Here is a 12,716-nt window from a genome sequence, read left to right as displayed (position 1 = left end):
GAGCTCCTGGAAGGCCTTGTACAAAGTGGGTCCGCAGGCAGGACCTCCACACCCATTCTTGTGGGAAGCAGCTCCCCAACCTGGAGAGTCCTATCTCCCAAGTATGCTCAGGAACATGCAGCTGTTCCTCACAGTGGTGAAGAACACACATAATGGGGCAAGCAGCACCTGGGTTTGGACACTAGTTCTGTCCTCCTGCAACAGTCACTTGCTAGAGTGTCACACCTCCTTTCAGACCCCAGGACAGTAGTGCCAACCTCACGTTAGCAGTAAAGACTGAACAAGGGAACATACCGAGTGCAAGGCTGGTGCACCAGGGCCTACTAGAGAACCACTGCAGTTGTACACAAAGGGGCCTTGGGTCTCATGCTCAGACCCACGAATATACAGAGTTCTGGGTGTCCCTCAGCTATGATTAATCAGTCATGAGCTCCCAACTCAAAACGAATGCAAAGTTATGGTACCTTAAGGTTTGATCGTCAACAGAAATGTCACGTGCTGTGACTGACTGACTGACGTCCATGAGTCAAGGGCTTGTGAGTGTGTTGCTCTATACTGGGTCATATATGGCTACGCCGTTCCCATTCCCACAGAACAAGCACAAAACCACCCACTACAACCTGGTGGCAAGCTTCGCAGGTCCTCCCTCTCAAGACACTTGAGAAGGCTTCTGAGCTAGGGCCGGGAGTTCCCTGGTGAACATGCGGGGCCACAGCAGGATTGCATGGCCCCAGCAGAGGAGGCCCACTTCCCTTTGTGCACAGAGCGGGTGTGCTCAGGTCCACCTGTCCACTCACGAGTGCTCTTTCCACCCGCACGCAGTTCTATTTTTAACACTTCAACATTTATTTGCAAAACATAGCACAATTAGAAGCTCTTGCCAGTGAGAGGACCTGGCTGCCCACTACAGGAGAGAGGCCGCTGTGGACAAGAGGAAGGGCTCTGGTGGGTGGCGGGCTGTGGGAGCGTGGCACTTCCCGGCTCTGACTGGCTTTGTTCAAGTCCAGACTACAGTGCAATGGCATCTATGGCTTCCACACATTTGTAGGGAAATGGCTCGGGTTCTTTGAATCCTGAATATCTGGTAACAACTTCTCTTCTGCCTACTTGACTGTGCCCGTTGTCAATGCGATCCTCAGACATCGCCCACAGTAGGCACCATTTCTTCAGTGTAAAAAATAAACTGAATAATTCTTAATCATTAATCTTCAGGGTTCGATATTTTGGAGGACATAAAGTAAAGTTGCTTTGGGCAGCTAATGAAGGCCAAGAAAGGGGAGGGATCCCCAGAATGCAGTGGCCCGGCCAGTCTTGGAACCACTAGAACTTTGTCAAGAGATGTTCACAAACAAAATCCAAACTCAGGGAACTGTTGTGGCTTTCATCACAGAACAAAAAATCCTTACCAATCATGCTGCACGACTGGCCCTTGGGAGACATTTCTTATGGAAAATGTTTAAAAAACTGAAGTTTGTTGACCAGGTGAAAACACACCCAGAAACACTTAAGGGGTCTTACCCCCCAAACGCCAGCGACCTCAATGACATGGGTGGGGAGGAGTACTGGCACCTGTGTTCAGCACAAGACTTGGTCACCTGCTCTCCTGGGGAAGCTCCAGGCCAGAGAGTCCCGGAATCCCAAAGCTACCCTCTAGAGAGTCCCCTGGCTCCCTGCTCCTCGAGTGGCCTGCTGAGAACCAAGGGGCGTGTCCTTCTCTAGGAAGACTTGGGACCTGGGCTGTGGTGATCTTGGCGATCAGGACCCTGTCCAGAACCGCCAGGCTGGTGCGCCCGCCACGCCCATCGGCCGTGCCTGGGGCTTCAGACCCTGACTTCTGACACCCAGGAGCCGCCGCCAGCTCCCGGGGAAGCCCCCGGAGCCCCGCGACTCACGTTTCAGGATGTTCCTTCTCTCCAGCTCCTCCACGGCGGGTCGCTGGCTCAGCCGTCTGCGGAAAAACACTAGAATCACATTCTGCACCATGGTGGCCGCCTGCAAACTCCGACGGGCGGGCGAGGGTGGCTGGCGCGCCCCCGAGATCGCCTCTCAGGACCCGGGAGGAGAGCGTGAACCTTGGTGGCTCTTGGTGACAAAATCAAGTCAGACTCCCCGGCGGGAGGGAGGCGGCCCCTCGGGAGCCAGTGCCCCAGGTCCTCGCCGCAACTCCGGGGCCGGGGCTTCCTTCCCAGATCCGCCGCCCGGCCCTGGAGCGGCGCAGAGGGCCATTCAGAAAAGTCCCTCTCCGGCTCATGGGCTCGGGGACGCGCGGGCGGCACCACCGGGCTCCGGGCTCCCGGCTCCCGCGGCGCCCGGGGCCCCGCACCTCCCAGCCCGCCCCGCCATCCGCGCGCACGGCCGCAGCGCGGCTGCCGGGCGGGGGCACGGGGCGTGTCCCGGCTTCCAGGGCGTCCGCCTGTCAGGGACGACCTCCGGAGCCAGCCCCGGCACAGGCTCCCGCGGAGCCCGGTCCTGCCTGCCTTGTCAAATGGCCTCTCACGGGGCACTGAGGAGGCAGCAAAGGAAGAGAGAAACCAGAGCCGCATAAACAAAGGTCTCCTCGGGAGTGGGAGGCACAATTACCCAAAATTAATGTTGGGCTCCAATTATTTTTGTAACTAAGATAATGTTGTCCTTGGGTCAGAGCCAGAAAGTCCCACTTCCGATGCCTCAGCCACCGCGGGGAGGCAACAGGGCCAAGGCTTGGAATACCCACAATGTGGGGCCTTAACATTTTGCCCCAGTGAAGATGGTGCCTCCAAAAATATGTCTCTGACTTACCACCCCTGTCCCAGCACAAAGTCCATCCATCCCCTACTCCGCCACACGGCCCCAGGGCTTCCTGTCTTCCAGCTGTGTGGGTGGTTGTTCCTGCATCTTGTCTGATTTTCCCCAAGACCTGAACTGCCCCAGACAACTGGCTGGAGCCCAGGGAAGAGGGTCTTCCCATCTGTCCCCAGCCATGCAGGCAGAGCCTAGCTCACTGAACACAGCCCCCAGCTGCCTGGCCCAAAGCCCCAGACGCCCTTTCCTGAGCAGTCAGCAAATGACTGGACTATCTGCTTCGCACCAGGCACTGTTCCAAGTCCCCAGGACACAGCCTGAGCAGGGCCAGCTTCCTGCCCTTGGGACGCTGCCAGTCTAGGGGAAAGCAGACAAACCACCACCACTTCAGAGAGGCCGTGCTGTGGAGGAGAGAAGACTGGACGTCAGCCGTGAGGGCTCAGCGGGCCTGGGGAGCCACATTTCCACTGAGACCTGCCTGAGGAACCAGTTGAGAAAAGGCCACTCCCTGTAGACACAGTCTCCTCACTGAGCTTAAAGAGCGGGAGGGACTAAGAGAAAATGTCTGAGTTGTGCATAATCCACACTGGGGTGGGGGCGCAGCGTGGAAGACTCTTGGAGATGGAATGAGAGGAGAAAGAGGATCAGGAAGTCAGTAGTCTGGGTGATCTCGAACATAGTGGGGAGCCAGTGAAAGTTCCTGAGCAGGGCAATGACATGGTCAGCTATGCAGTGTCTGGGGCTCGGGCAGACAAGGGTCCCTCCTGAAGTGTTCAAGAAACAGGTCATCTCCCAAGGACAGTTAGGTGATATGGCAGAGCAGTGGGAGATATCCTTGGCAGCAGGAGGACAAAGTTTGAGACTCAAGTTTGAGATGGGTCATTTCATAGCTGTGTGTCCCTGGGCAGGTTACATAAGTTCTGTGAGCCCCGTCTTCTCACCCACAATGAGGACAAAATAATAGATCTTCATGGAGTTATGAGAATCAGATGAGACAGTGCACAATGGTGTTTTATAACAACACTTGCTTGGAATTTGGTAATTTCTCTAGAAATTATTTCAAAGATGTCTATAGATAAAGAGCACAAGGTCTTTATAGAATTCTTCCTAGATGTCATGCCTTCAATTCACACCTTTTCTCTGATGTTCATGAGTTTGTTCTAGAAAGCATGCCTAGCAGGGCTTTTCTCTCTGGCTGGCCTGACTGCTCCTCCCTGTGTGCAGCAGCTGCTCTGGCACCCGGAACTTTCCATCCACCTGGGAGTTGAGACACTGTGGAGACCATAGGAGATTGCAGGGGCCTGGGGCTGGAAACCCACCACACTGGTCAGCCCCACCTCTTTACCTGCGCCCACCCACCTGCCTGCCGCACCAGACCGAACAGCCACTGGGCCAAGGCCTGGAGTTGGCCAAGTCTGTGTCCCAGCACCAGCCCTGACTGCAGTGGCCCTGGGCAAGCCACAGACCTTTGAATGACAAGCGTGGGGAGGGTGTGGGAGTCTTCCTTTCCAGGGGTCCTATGCAAGGGAAATGAGGTGATGGACAAGGAAAATTTCTCCTGGGGCGGGATCCCTGGTGACTGCAGAGTGATGGGCCCCAGGCTTTTGCTGTGACCACTGGTATCATTATTAGGTTATCAAGAAGTGCCTGAATTGGATGGAGGCATTTAAAAAATACCAGCATATCTTTCCCAATTCCAGATACAAATATCTGCAAACAAAAATGTCAATTCAGCATCACTAGAAGACTGAGTTTAGGCCTCAGAGCTCGGGTCCTGGGCTGGCTGGATCCACCACATGGCTGAGCCTCTGCAGAATAGGAACAGCAAGAGTCTGCCACCGGCCAGGTCTGAATGACAGGGACCTGACACTTGCTGATCCGTCTGCGGGGCCCCAACCTGGCTGTTGGAGGGCTAGAGGCTCCTTGGTAACTGCAGGGGTTCCCGGGGCTACAACCAGAACCAAAGCTGGTTCCCAAAGCAGAGAGGGCTGAGGCTACAGGGGACTGGGGACACCAGCTGGCAGGGACAGGGTCAGAGGCCAGACCAACCAGGACAGATGGAAGGGCTGAGGTCTGGGCAGCAGCTTCCCAGCAGAAGACGAGGTCCGGGCAGGGACACACGGACCCCTGGCTGACCCTCAGAGGCCCCTGGGGCCAGGGTGGATGTGGACATTCTGTGGGCAGAGCCAGGGTCCAGGAGAAGGAAGGTCAGGCTGAATGAGAACCTCCTCCTCTGAGGTGCTGGAGCGGTGAGAAGGCGAGAAGCGACCCGTGGACGGCAGGTGAGCAGCAGCAGCACCGCGGATGGGAGCCTCCGGTCCCTTCCCCTGTACCGCCCTGCACGCTCAGGAGGGTCACGCGGGTCCTGGGCTTGGGGAGCAAGGAGCGCCCAGAGGCGCGGGGAGAAACAGCGGGGAGCGGAGGAGGCCGAGGGCCTGGAGCAGGACCCGCGGGCTCCCCGGGGAAGCCGCGGTCTGTTTCTGACTCTCCACGCGGAGCCGAGGCCAAGAAAGGAAAGGCGGGGCCAGAGCCGCTCCGCCCACGTGCACCTGGAGAAGGCGGCACGCACGGCTGCGGGGCTGGGCCGCCGGGAAGGGGACCCAAGCCGCAGTTAGAGGGCAGGCACCCATGGGTGTGCTGCGGTGTGGCTGTCACCGCGGGGCCCCAGGAGCGGTGGGGACAGGATGCGAGCCCCATGGGGGCGTGCTGGGTCCATCTGCGCACTTGCCCCATGTTGTGGTCACCTACAGACCTGACCTGAGTGGTTAACCAAAGCAGAGAGGCAGTGGGAGGAAGGAGGGGGAGGGGGAAGCGAGGGGGAGGGGGAAGCGAGGGGGAGGGGGAAGCGAGGGGGAGGGGGAGGGGAGGGGGAGGAGCAGCCCAGGCTGCAGTCGGCTGGCCTGGAGTGGGTTCTGCAGGGAAACAGCACCGCTGTGCCTCCTTCCTCAGTCTGCAGGAGGGGTACGGTTTGCATTCCCTCTGCATGGGCCCTGAGGGCCACCACACTGGCCCAGCCTTTGCACTGAAGTCCCAGCTTTGCCACTGGTCAGTAGGTTACTCTAGGCCACCGCCCTCCTCACAAACCGACAGGGTGCTGCGGGGTTCCAAGACATCAAACACAGCTGGAGCTGGCACAGGAACAGGTGGCATCCTTAGTTCATCGTTACTGTCCTTCAGCCAGCAGTGCAGAGGCTGGCCTCTTCACTTCAGTAACCAGCCGGAGCCCCCAACCTGCTAGCAGCCTCTTCAGTCCTGTGTCCCCAAGAAGGGCTCCTCCCTGGGACTCACACCCTGCTCCCTCAGACACTCACTCCCCATCAGATGCACATGTGGGAGAAGCGGCCCACAGAGTCCACCTGAATGGTCCTCCTGTGCGCTCCTCCTGTGCTTCTAGCTGGACAGAGCTCCCTCTCACTCCCTACCAGTGACTGGCCCCTGCAGAGGGTCTGCTGAGCTCTGCCTCCTCCCTCTGAGCAGTTCCCCTGAGGGGACCCTGGAGGCCAGTCCCCAACACAGGGGAAGGGGAGCAGCAGGTTGCAAAGGGCCAGAGGAAACACATACAGGCTCGTGGGTGGAGGGATGTCCTTGTCCCCTTCTTTTTACAAGTGTCATTATTAATGCATATGTTAAACAAAAAGGTCATGCAATAAATAGGCTGCTTTTGCCCCAGGCGCATCTGCCTTGTCTGCTGGCCACAGTTCCTGAAACCCTCACGCCTCAGGTTTCCAATTCTGTAAGTATTTCAATGAAATTGACACAGCTGCTTTGAAAGAGGTCGGAAATCATGATCTAGAGCTCATATATATTACTACTACTATAGAATATTTACTATAATTGTTATATAATTACTATATATAACATTAATATACAAATATATATTATTCATATTATATTAAATGTTCTATACTACATTTAAGTGTTGATAGGTGTTATAGTAAAACATTATATTACTATTATAACAATATTATGTACTATTTTTAAGTTTTATAGGTATTCTATTAACATTAATACATTATTCTATATCACTATGATTGTAATGCGGTATATTTAATGCATTTAATCCTTTATGTGCTATATTTAAGTTTTTATATGAACACTACTAATACATTAAAATTATGTTACTGTTAGGTATTTATATTATATGCTATATTTAAGATTTTATAGGTAGTCTATTAACATTGACACATTATAAGTTTGCTACTATTACATAATGAGAGGCTGTAGTTTTTACATGTGTCCCACATTTGGGAGGCTGGGACGAATTGTGTGCCCTCAGACAGGACAGATCAAGGTCAAGCTGCCCACCACAGGGTCCAGATGTCCGAACATGCCCCAGGTCCTGGCCTGTGAGTGCAGCGCTGGGTCCAGGCTGCCATCCAGTATAGCCTGGGGCGTTGCGGCCCCTCAAGATGTCAGTCCAGGTTTCCACCAGCCTGGCCCTGGGCTGCCTCCACTCTCTTTGCAGAAAGGCCTCAGTAAGGTCCGGCCATCCCTCAGCCTAATTTTGCAGCATGGGGATGAGGAACCCCACTTGCTCCAGGGAGGTGGCTGTGAACATTTAGTGTCCAGTTCGTGCCCCTCTGGGTGGTCAGTTGGACACTGTTGTTCAGGGCTCTGACTTTTCCTCCCCAGACAACCCCAGGGAGACGGCTGCCACACAGGGCCTCTCCTCCAATCAGCTAGATCAGGGCACCTACAAGGGCTCAGCAAGACACGGAGACCAGGACCCAAGAGTTGTGCAAAGGAGGAGGGGCCGTGATGGGGCCAGATGAGCGGGTGGCAGGTGGAGCCGCGCTGCTGGGTGAGGTGGAGCTTGCGCTGCTGCGGAGCTCACGGGAGGAGGAGGCTGGCCCACCACCGATGGGCACCTCCCCCAGTCACACTGATCACAAGGCTTCCCCACAGCCTGGGAACCCTGATTCTGTGACTCGTCACTGACCACCACTTGCCTGCCAAGTGGGAAACTGAGTCAGGGGAATGCTGAACTCCAGCCCTCCCTCCCCACAGGCACACCTCACCGTGCTGCCTTCGCTGACTCCGCGGGGGGCTTCAGGAGGGGACCACTAGTGTGCACCATCTAGAGGAGGGAAACCAAGGCCACAGAGAAAGCGGGTACCCTGGGGTCACAGTGCACAGATGCTGAGAGCGGAGCTCAGATCTTTCGTCCCCAAGACCAGGTGCCAGCCTACCAAGAAGCCCGGCTTCTCGGCACCTCTGGTGCTGGTCCCACTGACAAGCCAAGTTGCCTTGCGAGAAAAACAAGAATCTCCAAACCAAGGCTGCAGGACAGCCCAGTGCCGGATCGCAGCCGTGGAAGGACTCTGTGAGATTGCTGCTGGGAAACGGGCCACAGGTAGAAGAAAGAGACGAGACCCCTGCCTTGCCATGTGCCAAAGTCAAAATGGACTCAATAACTAAATGTAAAACCCCAAACTATAAACACCACTAGAAGAAAACATGGAGGAAGCTCGCTGTGACACTGATCTGGACAAAGATTTTTTGGACAAGAATGGGAAAACAGGCAGCAGAAGACTGAGGTCCCGTCGGGCTACGAAGCTCACATGGCAAACGCCATCAGTGCAAAGACAACCTGGAAGGGGCAAATATTTGCATACTCCTCGTCCAGAAAAAGGATTACTATCCCCGCACATAAGGAACTCAAAAGCCGGACAGCGAGAAGCCTAAGCAATCCAATTAAAAACTGACAGATCGTCTGAATAGGCATTCACAAAACATGACAATGCCCAGTGCCAGCGGGATGTGGAGAAAGGGGCCCCTCGCCCGGCTGTGGGGAAGCGCGTAAGCACGGCTGGTGTGGAAAGGGGCGTGGAGGTGCCTCCGACAAACAGCAGAACCACCACAGACCGGGGCGGGGGGGGGGTGCCACTCTGGGTAAGCCCAACGTGAGGGAAGTCAGCGCAGTGCGGGGGCACCTGCAGCCCATGTGGACTGTGGCACAACTGTCACCTGGCAAGATGGGACCAGCTGGGGCGGCCGGCGGTGAGCAGACAGAGAACGTGGCCCACATGTGGGAACATCCTTCAGCCAGAACAAAGAACTCCTGTCACTTGTGGCAACAAGAAGGGATCTGGAGGTTGCCACGCTCTGTGCAAAAGCCAGACTCAGAAAGACAAGCACCATGTGGTCTCACTCACATGGAAGCAGAATGTCTGAGACACCCGAGCTCAGAGAGCCAGCGTGGAACCGCGGTCACCGGCGAGGCGAGGCTGCTTACTGGCCTGGAAGTCTCAGCCAGACAGGAGGAACACAGGGGTGTGTCTGCAACAGACGGGTCAGTGTATGTACTGCCATGCTGTCTTCGCGGAGACAAACCCAAGTCTCCTGAGTCGACTGATATATAGAACAACTCACTGAACCCATGACATTGTACAGTTACCGTCTGTCAATAAAACAAGAGTCCTAGGAATTTGCAAAAGGAAAAAATCGGGGATTGTGGGCAAAGAGGACTTGGTATTCCCTGTTTGTGTTTCATATTGCCTGTATCATTGATAGCAAGCACACTTTGCCTATGTAGGTAAGGATGAAAAGAGTAGAGTTACTTCAGACTAGGGAGAGGGCGTGGTGGGAGGGGACTGCGTGACGGGAGGGACGGCGCAGCGGGTAGGAGGGATAGTGAGTGAGACGGACATTATGACCTCAAGTGCATATGACTGCATGACCCATGTGATCCTGCAACATGTGCAATCAGAAAAAAGAGATTCCATTCCATTTATGTGTGATTTATCAACATGCATGAATGCATTCTACTGTCATGGACAACTAATTTAAAAAATCAAAAAAACAAAAAAACCCAGAGTCTTCCTGGACAGGAAGAGGAGCCAGGAGCACTCCTGCCGTGATGCCAGGCTGCGCGTCCCGTGCACGCCCAGACCTCCACCGGAGCTCCTCCTCCCGCAGAGCACAGCTGAGTCTGGCTGCCAGCCTCAGTCTGTGGCTCTGCCACTCCACTGAGCCCGGAGGAGCCCTCGACTTCTCCGGACTCCACCTTCCCTCCTTACCCTGGGGTGTCTGGGGGACCTGGGGAGCCCAGGTGGAGCCTGGTGCCTGGAAGTCCTGGCGTAGCTACTCTGCATCACAGCACGGTCCCTGCCACATCCATGCTCCCGCCTGTTCCTCCTACCAGCCTGGCCCAGGCATGCCCTCTGCCCACGATGACTTCCCCGGGTCAGCGTGTTCACATTTCTAATTTGTCAACACCTCGCCTCCCAGAGCCTCTGCCACCTTCTGCATCTCTGGGATGGCCTGCCCACACGCCCTGGGAATGGCCTGTTGCTCCTGAGCCTGGGACTAGGCAGTCACAGAGGCCAAGATTGCGTGTTGGCACAGGCCACTCCAGAACCTCAGTCCTGGCCCTGCCACGTGTGAGCTGCAGGGTGTAGGGAACCTACTCCTGGGCTTCGATTCTCTCCAAGGAGCGGGCTGCATGGTATCCATGTCTCAGGATGCTATGAGAATTTTAAGGAAACAACTGGAAGCCCCCACCCAGCAGTAGCAGGCCCTTGGTGAGATTATGGACTGTCCTGGGCACATGACACTCAGGTGCCTGCTGCCCCCCACAAGAAGGCCACAGCAGCAGGTCACAGGCAACTTCAAGAGGCAGCAGGGACAGAGCTCTCTGGGTGGCAGTTCCAGCTCCGGGCTGCCTGCCCCAGGGACTGTGGATTCTCCCCATGGAGTGCTCCCAGAGGGCCCACGGAGGTGAACTCAGGTCGCAGTCAGCTACGTGTCGAGAGGGGAACAAGGAGCCACCCTCCCACACAAGGCAGATGCCTTCTAGAGACGGTGCAGCTGGGGAATGGGGCCCGCACCCACAGGATGCCATGGCTATTTGGGGAGGCTCCTTCCTGGGAGCACGGAGCCTGCCCCGCAGCCAGCCTCAAGTCACAGGACACCAGGGTAGCCCAGCACTGCAGTCCCTACCAACAGGCCACAGGTCTCGCCATGCCCACCCTTACGGCTGATCCTGACCATCCCTGGTGCTGATGTGAGAGGAAGCAGATGCCAAGTGTGTGGACCAGGCAGCTCAGAACCTGCAGAGCAGGTCAGGAGGAGTCCTCTCCAGAGGCCACCCATGAGATGAGGCCCAGATGACAAGAGGAACAGGCCCGCCCAAGAAGACCAGGCCCAGAAGCCAGGCAGAAGGCTGGCCGGCTTCAGGCACCAAAGGAATGGAGATTGTCCACACAGGCATGGGCAGCGTCCCTGTCCTCATGATCCCCCTTCAAGTATGTCTTAGCCCTCTCCCAGGGCTCGCCTGGGAGGCTGCCTGCCAGCCTCACACCTGGCAGTCCTAGCTTCCTGGACCCCGGGGTGTGGCTGCAGCACCTCCCTCCACACCCCAGCCTCTTCCGCTCACCACTCTCCAGCCCTGCTCAGAGGCTGTCTCTGGCTAGCATCCAGGCTCCTGAGCAACATTTGGGTTCTACTTGCTTTTACACCCCAGGCATCCACAGCCCCCTGGGTTCCACCTGTGTCCCTGGGTCTAGGCCACCAGTGTCTCACCTGGGGAGCTGTGACAGCCTCTGAGTGTCCATGGCCTCCACTCTGCCCTTTCTTGTCCAGCCGACACAGCAGGCTGACCTTCCTAAAACCCCAGAGTGAGCTGGAACTCTGGTTCCCGCTGTCCTCAGGATGTTGGCCAAGATCCCCCGGAGGCCTGTGAGCTGACATCCAGCCTCCATCTTCTCCTCCTCTCCGTGTCCATGGTGTGGACAGCACCCAGTGCTGGCCCCACACCAGACCCTCAGCAGAGGTGCCGCCCCAGCTCAGGGTCACCCTCCTCATGGCACAGGTTCTGCCGCAAACCCCGATTCCAGCCCACCCCACACGTAATTTTTAAAGTATCAACGTGTGCTCTGTGACACAGTGGAAGACAGGAAGTCAGTCCCACAGCATGCAGATGTGACCATGTCAAGTGACAGGCGGACACTCCACAGCTCATACCTACACATCACCACACCATGCCAGCTGCACACAAGTCCCAGAGGCACCGTCCCAGGGCCAGCTCTTCCTGAATTGAGGACAAATGTGGAGATAGTCTGGACAAAGCAGGCATGCTCCTGTGTCCCCACGCTGCCCTCCAGGAGCACACCCTCTGGGGTGACACTCCCTCGTCACCCAGTGTGCTCATCCAGAGGCCCACGGCTTGTGGCTCTGGGACTGACTGACTGGCCACGGGTCTGTGTGAGTGTCTGAGGGACATCTGGAGGTACTGGAGTGGATGCATCCCTGCTTAGGAAGTGCCCCTTGGCTGCAGGACACCTGGCCTCCTGGGACAATCCCAAAATCCAAGAGAAGTCCCAGTCCTTGTGACAGTTTGCAAAGCCACCCCTGTATCCATGAGGTCTTGGACAGTGGCTGGCACCAGGTCCCCACCCTCCCGTCCTTCACTGGCTGGGCATGGGTGGTCCCTTCTGCACCTGCAGGCAGCAGTGGCGATGCCCCTCTGGAGGTTAGGCGAGGAATGGGGGACGTGTGCCGGCGCACCGAGGGCTACATTGTCCATTACAGCCGCTCTTTCCCTTTTGCCAGCCAGGCGCGGCCACCCACTCTGGGCAGAGCGGAGTGACTACAGGCTGTCCTGCCCACGCACAGCTGAACTACCGGCACCAGGAGCACCTGGGGCCAGGAGGTCTTGCCAGATGTCCCCAGGACCCAGGTTGAGGTGACAAGAATGTTTCCACTCACCCCTCAGTGCCAACTGGCCATCACCTGCTCCCAAACCTCTCTCAATGGTTCCCAGGACCCCAGAGAGGCACCCAACCATCTCACCCTGAGCACACCCCCTTCCACTCTGCTTCCAGGTGCCAAAGATGGTGGAATGGATTATGTCTTCAGAGGTAGCAGGTCCTGAAGGGACACTCGGGCCAGCCTCCTCTGGGCCTGTCAGAGGGGCAGAGGCAGCACCTGGAGCT

General features: G+C 56.6%; 1 protein-coding gene across 3 annotated transcripts in view; it reads right to left on the bottom strand.

Annotated features, from left to right (window-relative positions):
* PHACTR3 (phosphatase and actin regulator 3) overlaps nucleotides 1-12,716 on the bottom strand; it is a 202,731-nt gene that overhangs the window by 7,308 nt on the left and 182,707 nt on the right. For all 3 annotated transcript variants that reach the window (XM_079129648.1, XM_079129647.1, XM_079129649.1), the window contains exon 9: nucleotides 1,893-1,948. In XM_079129648.1, the coding sequence (XP_078985774.1) occupies nucleotides 1,893-1,948 (56 nt within the window). The remainder of the gene's footprint in view (nucleotides 1-1,892; nucleotides 1,949-12,716) is intronic.

The sequence above is a fragment of the Sciurus vulgaris genome (genome assembly GCF_902686455.1).
Source record: "Sciurus vulgaris genome assembly, chromosome: 2".
NCBI classification, from domain to species: Eukaryota; Metazoa; Chordata; class Mammalia; order Rodentia; family Sciuridae; genus Sciurus; species Sciurus vulgaris.
The sequence above is the reverse complement of the archived record's forward strand: the minus strand, read 5'-3'. Positions and strand labels throughout refer to the sequence as shown.